At 42.0% G+C, this 19,570-nt stretch overlaps 1 protein-coding gene across 3 annotated transcripts in view; it reads left to right on the forward strand.

Annotated features, from left to right (window-relative positions):
- Window positions 1–19,521, forward strand: part of LOC5506441 (protein unc-80 homolog) — a 45,335-nt gene extending 25,814 nt beyond the window's left edge. For all 3 annotated transcript variants that reach the window (XM_048732254.1, XM_048732256.1, XM_048732255.1), the window contains 23 exons: window positions 21–108; window positions 651–775; window positions 1,162–1,236; window positions 1,399–1,503; window positions 1,669–1,713; window positions 2,318–2,505; window positions 3,979–4,057; window positions 4,248–4,298; window positions 4,695–4,781; window positions 5,791–5,898; window positions 6,023–6,142; window positions 7,492–7,646; window positions 8,280–8,440; window positions 9,459–9,673; window positions 10,253–10,332; window positions 11,149–11,272; window positions 13,773–13,812; window positions 13,890–13,945; window positions 14,568–14,850; window positions 15,589–15,813; window positions 16,003–16,098; window positions 16,518–16,606; window positions 17,024–19,521. In XM_048732254.1, the coding sequence (XP_048588211.1) occupies window positions 21–108; window positions 651–775; window positions 1,162–1,236; window positions 1,399–1,503; window positions 1,669–1,713; window positions 2,318–2,505; window positions 3,979–4,057; window positions 4,248–4,298; window positions 4,695–4,781; window positions 5,791–5,898; window positions 6,023–6,142; window positions 7,492–7,646; window positions 8,280–8,440; window positions 9,459–9,673; window positions 10,253–10,332; window positions 11,149–11,272; window positions 13,773–13,812; window positions 13,890–13,945; window positions 14,568–14,850; window positions 15,589–15,813; window positions 16,003–16,098; window positions 16,518–16,606; window positions 17,024–19,042 (4,614 nt within the window). In that variant the 3' untranslated portion in view covers window positions 19,043–19,521. The remainder of the gene's footprint in view (window positions 1–20; window positions 109–650; window positions 776–1,161; window positions 1,237–1,398; window positions 1,504–1,668; window positions 1,714–2,317; window positions 2,506–3,978; window positions 4,058–4,247; window positions 4,299–4,694; window positions 4,782–5,790; window positions 5,899–6,022; window positions 6,143–7,491; window positions 7,647–8,279; window positions 8,441–9,458; window positions 9,674–10,252; window positions 10,333–11,148; window positions 11,273–13,772; window positions 13,813–13,889; window positions 13,946–14,567; window positions 14,851–15,588; window positions 15,814–16,002; window positions 16,099–16,517; window positions 16,607–17,023) is intronic.
- The last annotated feature ends 49 nt before the right edge of the window (window positions 19,522–19,570 follow it).

Here is a 19,570-nt window from a genome sequence, read left to right on the forward strand (position 1 = left end):
ATGCAATTTATTGTATGCAGGAAATGACGTTCAGTAAAGTGATCTCTTACCTTCGCACGCGCTTCAACCTGAACGAGCGGGACTTGTGGCTTATCGACACTAAGTCAAGTAAGTCAACAGAATCTAGTCGTTTGAAAATGGGCAATGTTTTATGTGTGAATGTTTGCTTACAGCGCGACCTAAGGCCATGGACATCAGAAATATGTGTGGGATGTTCATTGTCTTCTTACGAATCACAAGCGAGGATTCGCATACACTCAGCAGTCAAAAACTCGTCTATTTAATCTTGCATATGACTGGTTAAAAGTCTGTTTGCGGTTTTTGGTCGCGCTGTAATTGCTTGCTTGTTATTAATTTATTAGCTTAGCAGAGCCGTAGTAGGCTACATAGGATTGGGGGGTTGGGGGGGGGGGGGGGCACAATACAGTAACATCAATAATTTGGGGGCACAGCCACCTCCCTACTGGTTTAATTGAAAATATTGGGGAGGGGACATTATCTTTACTATGTTTTACCAACAGTGTTGGGCGATGTTGTGCATGAAGGCTTCAGCACTAATGACCATTTGTCAGGCCATATTAGCCTATCAAATCCTACAATCTATATTTCTGTGTGGCCTTCATAATCGTTGCGTTACTGTCACATTTCAGAGCAATTACTGGAAGAGCGTGACTATGTGCGTGACGTGTTTGCGCACCGAAAAGGTTTCCCCAGTCCCCAGCTCAGCTTGGAGCACGTGGACCCGGAATCCGCATTCCTATTACGGCAGGCTCAGGTTGGTCACGTGATAATCTGCCTACAAAGTTGAAATATCAATTCTTAGTCCCTCTCTTATGTTGCCCCTGTATTTTTTTAGTTATAGAAAGATATTAAAAAAGAATATAAGCAAATTTTATTTTGCTTACGAAGACGTGTATGTAATATGTCTTTATATTTCTTCTAGTTGGATAAGCTTAATAGCATCATTGTTAAACCCTTTTTAAAGCCATGTTCTTAACTGTTGTTCACGTTTTTGTGACTGTGTAAGTGTAGTCTTTTTTTAAATGAAGAAAAAACACTCATTCTTTGCAGGGTCCTGCCTAAATATCTCTACTAAAATATTCAATTATTGGTATTAATAAAAGGTGGTTAAATTGCAATTCGGTTGTTGCTCTATTTCAGGCGTTTACTTCTAAACTTGCGGACACTGGGCGGATCGCAATGTGCCTCGCCATTCTCAAGGCCGTTCCCAACCAGGTGGGGGCCCACTTATTGGACAAATTTACATTTCGAGTATACGTCCAATAAAACAGCTTCGGTATTGTTGGAAACTCGCTCTTTCTAAAAAGTGATGTTTAGAATACATTGGCATTGATGCAGCTATAACACAAGCCCCTCTGACCCTCACATTTCTCTCAGAAACACTCCTCCTTTCTGCATGGCGAGTTCAGCCGACAGACCTCGTTCCCGCGAAAAGCTCTGGATAGTGATTTCGCTCTGTACAGTGGTGGAGTGAAGGGCAAGGTAAGACCTCTCTATAACGACCATAGTCTGATCATCTTGGCACATTATTATTTGAAAGAACCCAAACCCTGAGGTTGACCAGTTTTCATTTCAGCCTCGCGACCAAGTGTTCAAGAGAGTCGATATAACTTCCAGTCTCTCTAAAAGTTTCTGTCTTATCTCTAGGAGCTGTTTGGTATGGACGTGATTCACAAAATCTATTGGGTCAAGGTACGCATGTGCTGCGTCACAAAGTTTCACGCACTATACCAAGTGTCACACACAATGCGAAGTGTCACACACATTGATAAGTGTCAAACACAATGCGAAGTGTCACACACTATACCAAGTGTCACACACAATGCGAAGTGTCACACACATTGATAACCAAGTGTCACGCCCTATATCAAGTGTCACACACTGTGTCAAGTGTCACACACTATGTCATGTGTCACACTATGTCAGGTGTCACGCACTATGTCAAGTGTCACACACTGTGTCAAGTGTCACACACTATATCAAGTGTCACTCACTATGTCAAGTGTCACGCACATGTCAAGTGTCACGCACTATGTCACGTGTCACGCACTTTGTCACGTGTCACACACTTTGTCACGTGTCACGCACTTTGTCACGTGTCACACACTATGTCAAGTGTCACACACATACGGACTACTCCACGCAGCTTTCAATCTTGAGTGCGGATTAGTAAAGATGGTACAACGGGCCAGTGTCCTCAGCAGTTCTTCTACATATAGGTACATGTACCACTAAGCACGTACCACTGAGCTATCGTGCTACTTTCTCATATTGGCTATTTCACTCCTATCCTCAGCTTGTGGCCGCGTTGTTTCAGTACACACCTAGCGACTTCCCATGGGGTCCCGCGGACCTGAATTTATTCATCAACGTGATCAATGGTGCAATTCTCCTTCACTGTGAGGACGCGGCTATGATTCGTCTTGGCATCGCTTCACTGATCAACATTGCAATTCACTTTTCACATATCTTTGCCGGCGACGGGTGAGTTTGGTAATTTATTAGATCTGGCACTGCCCCAGCACTGTTGTTGGATGGTAAAGAGATATGATCAGAACTTTTTTTCTGGTAACAACATTTGTAGAGTAGGTTATTGGAGGATAAAGAGATATGATCAGAACTTTTTTTCTAAAGACATATTATCAGAACTTTTTTTCTAAAGACATATGATCAGAACTTTTTTTCTAAAGACATATGATCAGAACTTTTTTTCTAAAGACATATGATCAGAACTTTTTTTCTAAAGACATATGATCAGAACTTTTTTTCTAAAGACATATGATCAGAACTTTTTTTCTAAAGACATATGATCAGAACTTTTTTTCTAAAGACATATGATCAGAACTTTTTTTCTAAAGACATATGATCAGAACTTTTTTCTGGTAACATTTGTAGAGGAGGTTATTGGATGATAAAGAGATATGATCAGAACTTTTTTCTGGTAACATTTGTAGAGGAGGTTATTGGATGATAAAGAGATATGATCAGAACTTTTTTCTGGTAACAACATTTGTAGAGGAGGTTATTGGACAATAAAGAGATATGATTAGAACTTTTTTTCTGGTAACAACATTTGTAGAGGAGGTTATTGGATGATAAAGAGATATGATCAGAACGTTTTTCTGGTAACAACATTTGTAGAGGAGGTTATTGGATGATAAAGAGATATGATCAGAACTTTTTTCTGGTAACATTTGTAGAGGAGGTTATTGGAGGATAAAGAGATATGATCAGAACTTTTTTCTGGTAACAACATTTGTAGAGGAGGTTGTCTAGGGATGACAACAAGTAGTCGAAAATGAGATATATTCAAACTCAACTACATGTGTGGCAAATGTGTGTGGCAAATCCAAGGCAAAGTAAACACAGAAATAACTACTCCCACCACGCCAAAGAACGACGAAAAAAACTCTTACATTTCTGGCAAAAAAACTTTCTGGCTGATTGTCTTCATTGGAGATTCTGTATGTCGTGGTGTTGCACTTCCCTGCTTAAACGTAAGCGCTAAAGAATTTTCTTGTTATTGTTGGTATTTTGCGGCTAAAACCCGGAGCGCGTGCGAGTTTATTACCCAAAAATGGCCCTAGATCTGTTAGTGCAAGTCGGAGACAACTGTGTCTGTCTCTCTCAGCCGCAAATGTGTCATGCTATCAAAGTACCAAGTGTAAGAAAGCAGCTCTTTCCATCTGCTGATTTGGAAAAGCTGTTGCATTATTTAGATTGAATTTGGAAAACGAACTTTAAATCATTGTTTTTAGATGGATATTTCAACAGCAGACTTGAAGGTTGCAATTAAAACATCGCGATCCTTCTAGACAATTACTATTCTGATTCAACCGATGACTGCTTTGTGAGACCAACAAATATGTTCTACTAGTATACATTCACCACGATGAATGATTGGTCTTGAAAAAAGCTCGGGCATAGAGCTTCTCTTACGTTTCTTCAAATCCCCAGATTCCATTTCGTGTTTCCATCCCTGCTTCAAGTCTACGCTCATCACCAGGGAAACGACATGGTGACGCGAGCTATTGAGGTGAGCTGTCAGCCCCAGTCAGGAGGGGAGAGGAAGTGAGAAGAGGGGGAGGGGGAGAGGAAAGAGACACGAGAGGGGAGGGAGGTGTGGGTTAAAAAGACAAAGAATAAGAAGGGATGTATGGGTTGTAGCGATAGGCGGCATAACGTCTTCCCACATGATTTATTATATGTTTTCATTTTCATTCCAGTTCGCATTGAGTCAATTCTACGCACTTCACCAAAAGCCGTGTCTGCTTCAGGTGATGGTCATAATAGAGTAGTTTGCGCATCTTTACAAGGCATCGTTATTGCAGCAATATTTGTAACTGGCTTTATGTGTTTTGTGTTTCTGCTGCTACTGCTATTGTCATTGCTCTTTTTTTATTATAGCAAGTCGATTGTTTTATGTTCATTTGAATGTATTTGCATTTAAAACAATCACACGAAAGGAGCAGCGTTTGCTCTAGGTCTACCGATATCCCTTGCGCTTTCGCCGTCGATACTCTTGCTGCTGCTGTTGTTTTTGCTACTGGTGCCGTTGAGGCTTCTGCTGTTATTTATTGTTGTTGTTGTTGTTGCTGTTGCTGTTGTTGTTGTTGTTGTTGTTGTTGTCTTGACGCATCTTATACATAGCATCTTATACATCCGATACATAGCTGTTCGCGAGTGTTGCGCCGATTCTTCTATTGGAGACGCGACTCGAAGATGCTACCGAACTCGAGCCAGATGATCCTACAGCCCTGGTAAGACAAATAATAGAGTATTAAAAAAAAAAAATAATAATCCTTTGATATAGCTCCAAAGCCACTTTATACTATAAGAACAGAACTCACAAGATGGTACTAACCATAGTCTGAAGTAATTCTCACTTCTTTTCCCGCTCTTAAGATAAGGCATAAGAAAATCTTTTCCATTCGAAACACGCGCAAAAATCGGCTCGTTTACGCTACATATTCTATACACACGCGTTCTTCCGGCAAACTGTCTTTTCTGCTTACTTTCCGCTAATCAGGTTGAGCATTTTGATGGCAGATCAAGTTGTCGTTACTTGGCTTGACTGCGTCACGCTTTCCAATTGTCGGTATCGCGGGTATCCCTGGAACCTAATAAATGCGTTTTACACTGGCACGTATATTCTCAGCAACAATATATCTACATATATATATCTATATCATATTTGAGTCTGCCCTGAAGAAGTCTTATTAAAGACGAAAATTTGGCAGAGTCGATTTCCAGTTTTTGGTGTATTGTATTCTCAGCAACAATATGATATAATTGTTCTTGTGTCTTTCGAGTAACAACTAAGTACTTTTCTAGTTTGGGCAAGCGCGCGAAAGGCATGGGATAATACAAAACGAGGGTTTCTTGGGAAAATTCAAAATGGCTGTCATCTAAGACAAATGAAAACAAGACTCTGTATAAAACGCTGAATTAAAGCCGCATTGTCACCAGTTTACTCCCGAAGGTCCGACGGAAACCTCAACCGTCAAAAGACAAAAGAATCCGAGATATTTAACAGGCCATCCGCTCTAAATTATCAGTCACATCCTCAAAGAAACTTCTAATAGACACACTGCTTTTTCGCGTTTCCGTTAAAAATCATCGGAGATTGTTAAGTAATCGACCGGAAGTAAACTGGTGACAATGCGGCTTTAAGCTCTTATGTGGCCAAAGTAAGGACATCAAATATTATGGTATGCAATATGTAGGTTATGACAATAAACATCCAGCTTTCCTCTATCTGTCCAACAGGTCCCCCCGAAGTGTCTGTACACATTGCTGGCCTCACTGGACAAGAACGTCCCGGATGAACTAGATATTCTTGAATTGGTCCACGCCGACAAGCCACTCAAAGCGATGGTAAGTGGCAATACCTGTCATGCGTGACAAACAAATTTTATCTGTGATAAATATGAAAATATATTGTTTTCATAAAGAAAAAATAACTTGTGTAAAAAAAATTTTATTTCTCTTTTCCTTTAAGGACTCGTGTTACGGGAACGAAATCGACGCACCCGGGGAGAGTAAAGTAGATATTGCGTTACGACTTTGCGTGACAGTAGTGGACTTTGCCCCCGAGTCCAAACGCGCGACACAAATGATGGTAAGCATTCCGTTGTACCGTGCGACAGATCTGCACTACCCACGATATTATATTGCCATGTCTAGCCTGAGTATCAGGAGATTTTATTTTTCAAAAGTTAGAGAGAGAAAATAAAAGTACGCCTGACACAAATACTAGACGCGACGCCTGCCGCCCCTTTTCAGGCCTCTGTCAAAATACGTCGGCTGTCAATTTTCCAATGACTCGCGTGGTGGCACAATCAGATGCCCAAATCAAATTAACAACATTATTTATGTAAAACAAAACTACATTGGTGTTATATGCAAGGGTAATAATTTTAGTAACGACGAACTCCGGTGAGGGTAACTTTATGCTAAATGATTTGAAACGCAAAGAGTTCACGGCTCAGGAGATTTACGATTTTTAAATCGTAGAGGACTGTCTATTTAGACGAAAGTATAAAAGTATATGACTGCAGATCCACACATCGCTTAATTACTACAGGATATTCATATCACCAATACTACAGGCTGTTTCGTCTAAATAGACAGTCCTCTACTTGAACACAAATGCCATTATTTGATAAGCTCACTCGATCAAAAACTCGCTGGAAGACAAATTTCTTGTATATTCGGCTACTTATGATGTCCGTAGTATTTAGCAGCTTCTATGACATCAATATTTCCAGCGACTTTGGTATAACTAGTAGATCTTCGCTTCGAAAAATGATACCAAAGTGAAATAAACAATGATCGGCCTGGGCAAGACATTTGAACATCTAACCTGAGTGTCAGGCGGAATTTTAATTTTTCCAAAGAAAATAAGGAGAGGAAAATATTTTTTTTAAATGTTATATAAAACGATTTCTCTGATACTGCTAACGCAAGGTCAAAAGCCGTTTTTGAGTCCGCCATTACTCGGAGAACGAGCAGTCGACGGGTTAGGGTACTATATATAGCGCGTCCCATTCAAGTTCCCTTTGTTTTTTTACCAATCAGGAGCCATGCCGGAATCCGGCATGAGAACATGCGATTTGAACAGTTCTTGTATCAGGCCCTTGTCTTGTTTCTCGCCGGCACGATTGAAACATAGGAGGGCCTGATACTCAGGTTATGCCATGTCAACAATACTCTACACATCTTTCGTGACACACCTAGCATGTCCCCATCTTCTGGTGTTATTTATTTTGCTTGATTATCGTGCGTGAATGTCATGCGTGACTCATCTTGCGTTATGCATCTTTCGTAACTTATCAATGTGCATTACCCACCCTACCTTACTTATACCGACTCATCTTTCGTGTTATATACTTTACTTGACTTATCGTGCCTGACCTCTTGGTTGACTTATCTTGTGTTACTCAAGCTTGTGCAATGCTCTTCCCTCAGGTCGTGTTGTCTGCTATCTTGCCGTATTATCTCGAGTCCCTGTCGGAAGAGAGCGAAAATGGTGACATGGAGGCGACCAAGAAAGAAGCGGCAGCCATCAGCGCGCTCTGCACCTCCATCAACGTGTTGATCAAGAGTTCGGACGTCCTGACCAGGTAACCCCACCCTTGTGTAAGTTGTGTTACTCTACCACGTGTTGATCAAGAGTTCGGACGTCCGGACCAGGTAACCCCACCCTTGTGTAAGTTGTGTTACTCCATCCACGTGTTGATCAAGAGTTCGGACGTCCTGACCAGGTAACCCCACCCTTGTGTAAGTTGTGTTACTCCATCCACGTGTTGATCAAGAGTTCGGACGTCCTGACCAGGTAACCCCACCCTTGTGTAAGTTGTGTTACTCCATCCACGTGTTGATCAAGAGTTCGGACGTCCGGACCAGGTAACCCCACCCTTGTGTAAGTTGTGTTACTCCATCCACGTGTTGATCAAGAGTTCGGACGTCCTGACCAGGTAACCCCACCCTTGTGTAAGTTGTGCTACTCCATCCACGTGTTGATCAAGAGTTCGGACGTCCTGACCAGGTAACCCCTTCCTTGTGTAAGTTGTGTTACTCCATCCACGTGTTGATCAAGAGTTCGGACGTCCTGACCAGGTAACCCCACCCTTGTGTAAGTTGTGTTACTTGTGTGACGTGTTGATCAAGAGTTCTTATTGCGTTATTGATCTATTGTTTGTGTTTGTTTACACAAGTTGTGTCACTAAAAGTGTTCCACTCACTTGTCTCTGTAGGTCATTCGTGCATTTTCAAAGTTTCAAGTCCATGACGGATCGGTCTGAGCGCCAGGCGGGTCACAGTCAGTGGGGTTCCACCACGTCACTCAACATCAGTCGCGGCAGCGTCAGCAGCTATGACGTGGCGCATGGAGAAGACGACGACGACGGGGATGGGCGTAAGTGTGCACGTGATAATCACGTGGTCCATCCCCCACGCCTGTTATCATTTGTCTATATATTTATTTAACTTTGTATTCATTTATTTGTTTGTGTATTTGATTCCAACTTCGTTGTGTCAACAACAAAAGTATGGAAATAAGATGGAATAAATTGGAAGACAATAGGCCATTCCAGCTATAAACATACGCGCGCACTCACCATGGAAACCTACCTCAACTACCGGCATGCAGCGCGCGCTTCGATTGGTGCAAGCTTAAAAATGCGCGCGCTGCATTCTGGTAGTTGAGGTAGGTTTCTATGGTAATGCGCGCGCAAACTTATAGCTGGAATGGCCTTTAAAACACATGCAAAAAAAGGGAACAACAGGACACGCCCCATGCGTGGCACCGCCCTTAGGATATAACAACTAACTAGTCTAAAAAAGGGTAAAATCATTCAGTCATATGCACATAGCTACGAAAGTCCACGAGGAATGTCGTTCATCGAAAATGTGTTTTATTTTATTTTTGTTCATATTTGATTTTTTCTCAAATCTTTCAACACGTCAAACGTAAACTAAAAAGTAGATCGAATATAACTGACCTGACGAGGGATGGCCTTTGGTCCCAGTTAGCGCCGTGCACTACATTCACACACGAAACACTACATTATGACAAGGTATAAATCAACACAAGGTTGAAAAGGTATGTTAAACGCCTCTGTGAAACAGAGTAATTGCGCTGACGTTTCGAACGTTAGCCCTTCGTCGGAGCACTACATTATATTTAGGAAAACATCATCATCATCATCATCATCGTCGTTGTTTTCATTAACAAAATAGTATCACAGTTTTAACGTTGCAATTATCATATCATCTTCAAAAAGATGGATCCCATTTCAAGTCAATGATCCACGAAGATGCAAACGTATACTTTAGTGTATCTTAGCTATCGTTCTGTTTTATAAACATTCCAGCGTGTACTTGTACGTCAGCTATCGTCTGTTATCTCAACAAGTTCATATTCTCATTACCAGTGCACCGCGAACGCCCGCTGCTTGAGCGACTGCGGGCTCAGGAGGCGAAAAATGAAGTGATGGAGGCGCTGGAACAGTACCGTAAGCCGCGTAATGCACTTCTCGTACTGGTAGCCGATTATGTGAGTATCTGCACACGACGAGTGGAGGAGATCCGCAAAGTGCTTCCCACCAGACAGGCCTTGCCGGACTTACTGGACGATATCAGTATTATCGTAAGTGGTGCCCGAATTAGAGAGGTATTCTACTGACTGTACTGGACGATATCAGTAATATTCTAAGTGGTGCCCGACTTAGGGGGTCGCTTTCATGGGTATCCAACTGACCTGATGATATCAGTATTGTTGTAAATGGTGTCTGACTTAAAAGGGTGCTAAGTGTCTCACTGGTCGCTTTCATGGGTGTCTCATGACTTACTCAGTAATCAGTATCGGTATTATTGTAAATGTTGCCCAACTTAGAGGGGGTGTTTTGTGCTTTACTGGTCGCCTTTTTGGGTATCCGACTTACTAGACGATATCAATATTATCGTAAGTGGTGGCCGACTTAGAGATATGTTAAGTGCTTAACTGGTCGCTTTCAAGGGTGTCCGACTTTCTTGTCATTATTAGTATTTTCGTGATTTGTGTCCGACATATAGATGTTTTGATGGGAGTATATCTAGCATGCTTGATAAAGAGTTCGCCTTTACAATAATTATATTTTTATTTTCCTCTAACCGTCTATTGTTTGAAAAGCATTGTATACACCAACCTAGTTAAAACCTAATGTCATGTTTTTGGTAATTTCCATAGCTGTTAGCAGAGATCATGTATTCGCTTATGAAACTGGCGGTGTATGATCCCATCACAATGAACAGTCCTGGGGTACAAAGGTGCGTGACAACCAGGATTGCGTTACTGTGGTTTTGCGTTGCGTGATTGTTTTAATAGAGCGATATCGCGATTAAACATAATTTCAGAAAGAAAGTCGCGACTAAGTCTTGGTGTGCCCCCTTTATCGTCTTACACGTGTTGACATTTTCTATTGTGCTTCATCACCTTTGCGTTACATCAATGTGGTGGCCTTACATGTGATAATTTCTTCTAGTTTTTTTGCCTAACATGTTAAGATTAGGTTGTGTTATTGTGATAATTTTCTATGTTGATTACGCAGTGATAATTCAGGCACTTACCCACGATTTTTCTTGGGGCATGCCAAATCCGAAAAAGTTGACCTAATTTTCCGTTGGGGGGGAGGTCTGTGAACACCCCGAAAAAAAAACAAAAAAATGATTTTTTTTATGCTTTTTCAGTATTGCCACGGGATGTTTTTTTTCGGATTTGGCTACATACCAGACTGATCTAGCTTATGCTTTATAGTTTTGTCTACAAATAGCACGTCTATTGAGAACCGAAAGTGGACCTTCGGCCTTCGTGGGGGGTACGGGGCTGTAATTCTGATTGTTTATTGGTTGATTGTGTATGTATTTGCCGACACATATAATGATTGTGTTACATATGGAAAAACTGCTTTGTCTGGTGTGGTTGCGTTACATGTGGTGACTGTTTGATCGATAGTAATTGCATTACATATGGTGATTGCGTTATTTAGATGATTGCTTTGAGAATGGGGATTGATGTGGATTGCATTACACGTGGTTATTGGATCGAGTATATTGATTGCTTCGCGTGATGTTGTTGCGTTCCAGGTACATGCTGCAAGCGTTACCTTTAATTGACTGGTCGCCAGATGCAGTTGAGCCCGCGGTAAATCTTGTCCTCAAGCGTCTCAGTAAGATCTTCAACAAGCTCATCCATAAGCCAGACCTTGTGGTAAGTGGCGAAGGCTCGCACGGCCTAAGAGTTATTTTAACGATATTTCGGAAAGCCCGAAAACATGAAAAGATATAAAAAAAACCATCGGGGCTAAATAATTATCCTTAGATCTCTGAGATGAATGTAATACTGTCCGATTTAATCTCCCATCGGGCGGATGGGAATAAACTTTCAGTTGATTATTTATTCATATTTATAGTGTCCTATAAAAAGGAATACCTCTGTGACAGCATAAAACATTGAAGTGAAAATGGCCTATTTAAAAATCAAGTTGGCCAGACACGTCTAAAAAGACCACGAGCTCTGTTTACCCTAACAGAAATCTTCTAAATCTTGTCTTCGCTCTTTGTCGTGGTAAATTTTTAGTTTGTATGTTGTGTTTATGTCGTTGACGTACTGTACCGCACATGTCTGTAGGACTTTAGGGGCTCGCGCCGTCACCGACGCAGGAAAAAGAGAAAGGTAGACCCAGGCTTACCGAGTGATCCAGCCGTTCTCTCGCGTGACGTCATAACACCACCGCTTACCTTATTTGGATATTTATAGACTGAGGTTCATATTTAGAAATCTTCGTGTCGCTCCCATACCTTCTTTTTATCCATATTTGAAGTCCATATTCGGGACTCTTCTTGTCCATATTTGGAAATGTGTCCGTCCATATTCGGAACTCTTCTCGTCCATATTTTGAACTCTTCTTGTCCATATTTGGAATTGTTCTCGTCCATATTTGGAACTCTTCTTATCCATATTTGGAACTCTTCTCGTCCATATTTGGAATTGTTCTCGTCCATATTCGGAACTCTTCTCGTCCATATTTGGAATTGTTCTCGTCCATATTTGGAACTCTTCTTGTCCATATTTAGAACTCTTCTTGTCCATTTTTGGAATTGTTCTCGTCCATATTTGGAATTGTTCTCGTCTATATTTGGTCCAATAAAGGTATAACGTCTTAGACCGTTCGTATCAGTTGAAAACGAATGTTTTTGAGAAATCACTTCTAATCATATTTGGATTGTTCTCATTCATATTCGGAACTCTTCTCGTCCATATTTGGAATTGTTCTCGTCCCTATTTGGAATTGTTCTCGTCCATATTTGGAACTCTTCTTGTCCATATTTGGAATTGTTCTCGTCCCTATTTGGAATTGTTCTCGTCCATATTTGGAACTCTCCTTGTCCATATTTGGAATTGTTCTCGTCCATATTCGGAACTCTTCTCGTCCATATTTGGAACTCTTCTTGTCCATATTTGGAATTATTCTCGTCCATATTTGGAACTCTTCTTGTCCATATTTGGAATTATTCTCGTCCATATTCGGAACTCTTCTTGTCCATATGTGCAATTGCTCTCGTCCATATTCAGAACTCTTCTCGTCCATATTTGGAACTCTTGCCAATATTTGGAATTGTTCTCGTCCATATTTGGAACTCTTTTTGTCCATATTTGGAATTGTTCTCGTCCATATTCGGAACTCTTCTCGTCCATATCTGGAACTCTTCTTGTCCATATTTGGAATTATTCTCGTCCATATTTGGAACTCTTCTTGTCCATATTTGGAATTATTCTCGTCCATATTCGGAACTCTTCTTGTCCATATGTGGAATTGCTCTCGTCCATATTCGGAACTCTTCTCGTCCATATTTGGAATTGTTCTCGTCCATATTTGGAATTGTTCTCGTCCATATTTGGAACTCTTTTTGTCCATATTTGGAATTATTCTCGTCCATATTCGGAACTATTCTTGTCTATATGTGGAATTGTTTTTGTCCATATTCGGAACTCTTCTCGTCCATATTTGGAACTCTTCTTGTCCATATTTGGAAATCTTCTCGTCCATATTTGGAATTGTTCTCGTCCATATTTGGAACTCTTCTTGTCCATATTTGGAATTGTTCTCGTCCATATTCGGAACTCTTCTTGCCATATTGGAAGCTTTTAATTTTTTGGAATTCTCCTCCATATGGAAATATTCCGCATTCATGTTTTTAATTCCTTTTCTCCGTATTTGAAATCGTCCATATTTGGAATTGTTCTCCATATTCAGAACTCTTTTCCATATTTGGAATTTTTTTCGTCCATTTTTAAAACTTTTCCTGTCCATATTTAAAGCTTATCTGGTCCGTAATTAGAATCCTTTTCGCTTATATTTGATGAAGTCTTTTTCGTCCCTATTTTTAGAACTTTTCTCATTTTATTTCCTTTCTTCTCTTTTTTTTTGTGTTTAAGTGGTTCTAACACTTGCTAAAACTTGTTCTAGTCATATTCGACATAAGATATCAATGCTTTGAATTCCAACGATATTTAACATCGTTTTTTTACCTTTACCTTCGCCATTTCGCCCACCTTCATTTCTCTTGTCCCATCCTTAAACTTATCTTTGACCATTCTTTATATCGCTTCCGCTCCCTATTTCTTCCATCCTCTTCAATCCTGACCCTCTTTTAGCCTTTTCACTTGTCTTTTCAAACTTCATACTGAAACATGTTTTTTTTTTCAGCGAAACATCGAGTGGAAATCGCTAGAGTCATACGTTAGAGGTAAACTGAGTTTTCAGGATTCTATCATACCTTATATGGACATGCTGCCTCACGTGACACTTTTATGTATCGTTTAGGTATCTACCTGGTTCTCTGTCGACAGAAGTTTATCGCTAAATCGCAGTACCTTAAGGTCTGTATTTAACAATTATGCTCTCCTCTCTCCCTCCCCCTCGTGCCAGAAATGTTAAGCACGGCCCTGATTTTGAATCCTAGATCCTTAAAGCCCTCATTCATATCAAGAGATTTCATTCCATTGTTTGAGTGTGCAGCTGTTCCTTCCGCTACAACAAGAATATTCCAGCTTTCCTGGCTCAATTCTTGACAAAATGTTCTGGCGATGTCAAAAGCGCTAAATGAGCCGCAGCTGTGTCATGGTACAGACAAACACAATATTCTCACCAAAATTTGTTTATACAGTAAAATTCATTATCAAAGACGGTTTGTTTATACAGTAAAACTCATTATCAAAGACGCTTTCAAGATCTACATAAAAAAAGAAATTCACATATTTTCAACTTCACGCCGCTTAATATGTACACCAGGTGCGTAGCCAGGAGGGGGGGGTGACCCAGCTCCCCCCCATCCCATTTCTGGTCCAATAAAGGTATAACGTCTTAGTCGTCAGTTGGAAACGAATGTTCTTGAGAAATCACTTTGCCCCCCCCCCCCAGGAAAAATCCTGGCTACGCCCCTATACACCTCATGAGTTCTGAAGGCCTCATTGGTCCTCTTCATACATTTGTATTCCCCAGGCGCTTGTCACCACATGCATGAGCTTCGTTCTCGAGGAGCGCCCAACCATCACCATCTCTCTCACCGCCTTCCTACCAATGGCGCCCATATGCGCTCCTCCCCAGTACTTCTCCGACACCATCATCAAACTCGCTTCCCGTCTGATGCACGCGCTCAACAATGACTTCACGCTGAAGGAGCTGTGCGGTGGAACCACCAATTTCGGTAGTCCACTCAGGACGGAGAAGATGTTTTTGAGAGTGTTGCTACCCATCTGCATACGTCTGGGATCCGGAAGAGCAGGTGAGACACCTTTTCCCTCCTCCTTTAAGAATGTCGATCACCCACTCCTTCTGTGTGTTTATTATTGGAAAATAGCGGTTTATCCGCAAGGAAACTTCAAAATGACAACCTTCGATCGAATTCTAATATGTTATTGACTATATTTGATTGGAAATATCTTGGTTACTTGATTGAATTAGCCGATGGAAATGGATGCTTTGTGTGACTCGCGATTGAGCGGTAGCATAAAATTGCGCCGTGGGTGGCCTTCCTTAAAGAGCTCTTGTCTGCCACACCTTTTTTATTGTTTTCCTTTAATCTTGTAAGGATCATGTGATGAATCTCGAAATAACCATCTAAAAACAAAGTTTAATACTTTATTTACAAAGTTCAATCGGAAATATCTCATTGGCCTCCCTAAATCAGCGGATGAAAATAGTTGCTTTTTCACATTTTGCTGTGAAAAATGACAACACCGTGAGTGACGGAGGGTGTTTTATTCGGGAATCAAGTGGCCTAGTGTGTTAGCGTGTCAGCGTATGAGGCCTCTTACCTCGACTGGGGAGTAAAGTAGTCTTTTTTTAAAGTAGGAAGCTCGCGTTCCTCAACCTTACTATGGAAATTCTAACTAACTAGGAAAACTGTGAAATTCTAACTAACTAGGAAAACTGTGCTTATAATATGGCTTATGGCTTATAATATAAGCACTATTACAGAATGCTTTAATTATTTTTATAATACTCATGCTTCGTGTTTTAGATGCGCCGAAGGCCTCCCCCGATGATGTAGCGTTCGCGCTCAAGTGCTTCCTCCGAGTGATCACCACTAAGAATGGCGAGTACCAAGGCGCCCCGACCACACGCCTGTCAATCATGCTAGAGGAGGAGTCTGACGGGCCGCGCCAGCTCGCGTTCGATGACCCTTTCCTGACGGGCGGCTCCAAGGATGATATTCCGGACAGTCTATACCAGGCCGCATACTTAGGTGATTTAACTCGTGGTGTTGGTCCGGTTAGTCGTTATTGATGCTGTAGCCGTCTTTGTCGCATTCATTATGCATTGCTATTGAAGCCTGCTACATTAATTAGGAAGCTTGGACAAGGTTATAATGTAACCCTCTTTATTCTATTGTATCGTCGTTGTTATTCAAGTCGCTTGCTGTTTCTGTTTCTAGGGATGAAGCTTCTCATTGTATGTTTTGAGGATCAGCTCGCGACAGAATGGCATTTGATTTTTAGCGCTATCGACAAAGTCGTCGACAACGAGATGTGTAAGTGCTGGGCACGCCACATAGCACGATACGATCATTTACCAGTCTAGCATACCACGCATCTGATGTTTCTTGGGACATCTGTGAGGAGTCTCACTCTTTCATTTTTCGCAGCATTTCCAAAAAAAAAATCATACCCGGTCTTGCTAAATCCAACCAAATAAAGCTGTGCTCTTCTTTAGGGTTTTGGAACTGTACACCACAGTTAAACCCTTTCAATATTTCTCAAACGCCTTTGTTAACAGGGTATCATCTATATTCATATTGACTGCTCCAATAATCCAGAGAAGACCCGTTGTTAGCGGGGTTTCTCAGTGTCCCTAGAGCGATGTCTCACTCAATATCTACACATAGAAAGGATGCACTTTTAGCAAACGTACTACCGGATTTATTTTTCTAAAACTGCTGTTCTTTTATAGGTGGGCTTGCTTTCTGGGACTTCATAGACTTCGCCATTTCTCATCGCTCGCCGCTTTATCTTATGCTTCTACCCTTGATTCAAATCAAGGTGAGTTTCGATAATTGTGAATAATATATGGATATATATATATATAACTGAACATAGTATTTGAGCTGTCGCCTCAAAAGAAATTTAAGCCCTAGAGAAGATTGGTACGTCAAGGTTCCCTTATTCTTTCGGGTAAGGGGTTACTTTTGTTTTAGTCACTTTTTTGTTTAAGCATTTTTAAACTAATTAAAATTAGTTTCGAAGCAAATTCGATCTCAATTATTAAACTTAAAAGTGGAGGAACGAACTTCTCCCAAAAATGATTCAATTATCCAAAACCAACTTTGAAGATCTGCACGGTTAGAAAAATGAGCCAGTGATGATGGAACAATCAACAGTTATGCTGTTCATGCTCTTCAGTTTCTGTAAATGTTCCGTAACTTTTCTTTTTGATAGTAATTGTGAACTCTTTTACAGGCTTCGGTGATCAAACATCACACTCACGCCGAACGCACTCACAAACTACAAGTGATCGAGAACCTAGCCAGACCTCATCACGCGGCGCGCTGCAAGAACGCTATCATCCAAAAATTCATGGACGAGCTTACAGCCATCAAAAGCAGACGCGCAGCTAAAGACGAAGATGAGGACCTGAATGATGACGATGACATGATGATGCTCAACTCACCACCACAGCCACGCAGCAGTGTGAAGAGTGAGAGTGAAGTGGAGGTGGTAGAGGGCGAGGATACCGGTGCGCAGCCCAAGCAACCCAAGAAGATGGTCACCTTCTCCCCTCACACAAGCTTCGACGAAAGTTCAATCCCACCAAAGTCACCGACAGGTTCTGAGGCTAGCTGGACCAGTCAGGACCGCAGAAAGAAGTGGCTGCAACATAAGCAACCCACTGTGGAGTTCAGCCCGGACAGCAGTCCATTCAGCCACCAGAGGGGCACAGCCTTGAAGAAGTCGGCCGTCCGGAGGGGTTCGGGTCGGTCCAAGACCCTTCCTGCCGGGTCCCTGTCGTTTGACGAGATGGGCGTGGTCAGGGAATCCCCGGACGAGGCCGAAATGGCGAAGAGTTTATCATTACCGGACAACCTGGACAGCACTGAGACACTGGACGAAGAGAACCTTGGGAATGTTGTTTCCATCGAAACAGGTCAGGACCCTAGTAACAAGGAAATCGTGGAGGACGAAAATGCATTGTGTACTGAGATTGCAGAAGAAAGCATCAGCATTCATGTTACTACAGAAGTCCAGGAAGCCCTTAAAAACCAGGTTACCACGGTATCAGACCAACAACACAAGGACAACGCTGATATGGAATCTGACCCGAATCAAAATAAGCCAAATGTTGAGAGTGATTTGGGAATTTCCGTACAGGAGCAAAGGAATGTTGACAAACCGGAATTGGATGCCAAGAAAGAAGACACCAGTCTCACTGAAAACGAAACTGAATCCAAGCCCGCTTTTCGAATCAACGATAATCTCCAGTTCGTAATAGAAATTTCAGAGAACGTAGATAACCGAACAGTACAAAGGGAGGAAAAGTGTCTACTGGACACTGGAACGATACGGACGGACCCGGAGTCAATCCTGGACCATTTGAAGGAGACGATCATCGATGATAACGATGACGATGATTATGATGAGCCTCTCAAAGATACAGAGCAGGATATATTTTCGTCCGGTTCTAGTCCGGTCAAGTCCGGACTCGAAGAATCGGACGAGGAGTTTCTTGACGCGATGTCCGAGTGGCCAAAAGAGGTGGCGTCCGTGCTGGCGAGACTAGACTCACGTGACCATGACTATGAGGACTGGGATGAGGAGGAAGCCGCAGCAGCTGTCAATCAAGATGACGTCATCATCCCGTTGTCGCCTCCCGCTGCATCTAGGGAAGCCAAGATGAAGCTTGACGGTATAACGACTTACTCGCCCTCCCCTCCCCGTCATGAATCTTTCCTGCCCCTGGAATCTAAATCCTTAACCAATTACAACGCCAGCCGGGAGTCCTGTGGTGCGTATCGAGATTCAGGTGTGGATGTTCAGGAGAATGAGAACTCGCCCACGCACAAACCCTACCGGAATGGACCCCAGGATGGACCGAGTCCGGACAGTTTCCCTAACGGACAAGCTGGTAACCGAGACATAACCGGTTTGGTTCCAAACGGTCCCGTCACTACTGCTCGTTGCGACTCCTCGCCGGACATTTTAGAGTCGATTAAACCCTCGCCTCCCGTCCAACCGTCCTCCTCCGTGCACTCAGCCAAGCGGTCAGTACCGTCTTACGTCATCAATATTACCGGTCCTTTCACCGAACGCGTGGCAAATAAGGGCCAGGGGAGGACTAAGTTATGGCATCGGCTGTACGCAGAGACTAATCACCATGGTAACATGGTGCCTCTTGCGTCAGAAGAGGACATCTCGGCGGAGCTTGCTGTCGACTTTAGTAGCGCGGCTTACGTGGACAACTCGCGAGAAACAAACGTGTAGCGCGCACAGCTCGCGGGAAGAGAAATTTGTTAAGTGTTCAACTCGTGATAGATTAAAATTATACGGAAAACTTTCGAGGGAGGAACGTGTAGGGTGTACAACTCGCGAGAAAGACATATGTAAAGTGTAAATTCAGGAGAGAAAAACACGTTGAAGGCAACCTTGCGAGATACGAGCGCATTTGAAGCTATCAGACCTCGCTGGAATTGGTTATAGATATCCTAATTAACTTATGTAACTTTTGCTTGAAATATAGCTTATCAGATTTACTTACTTTCCGGAGAATACCGGTCTTTAATAGTAACTAATTTGGCCATTTCTTCTAAACAGATAAAATAGTTTGTAGCGTGCCAGCGACGCCCTTGTATATAAATACCGTAAATATCTCATTTTAGGCTAGAGAAAATTATTCTAGTAAATGTATCAAAGTATATAGAAATTAAGAAAAAAACGCGTATTAAAGGTTTATATTCCCGCTACCACCACCCTCCGGTATTTCTTCTCTCTTCACCCCAGGTAGCATGTTAC

The sequence above is a fragment of the Nematostella vectensis genome, chromosome 9 (genome assembly GCF_932526225.1).
Source record: "Nematostella vectensis chromosome 9, jaNemVect1.1, whole genome shotgun sequence".
NCBI lineage: Eukaryota > Metazoa > Cnidaria > Anthozoa > Actiniaria > Edwardsiidae > Nematostella > Nematostella vectensis.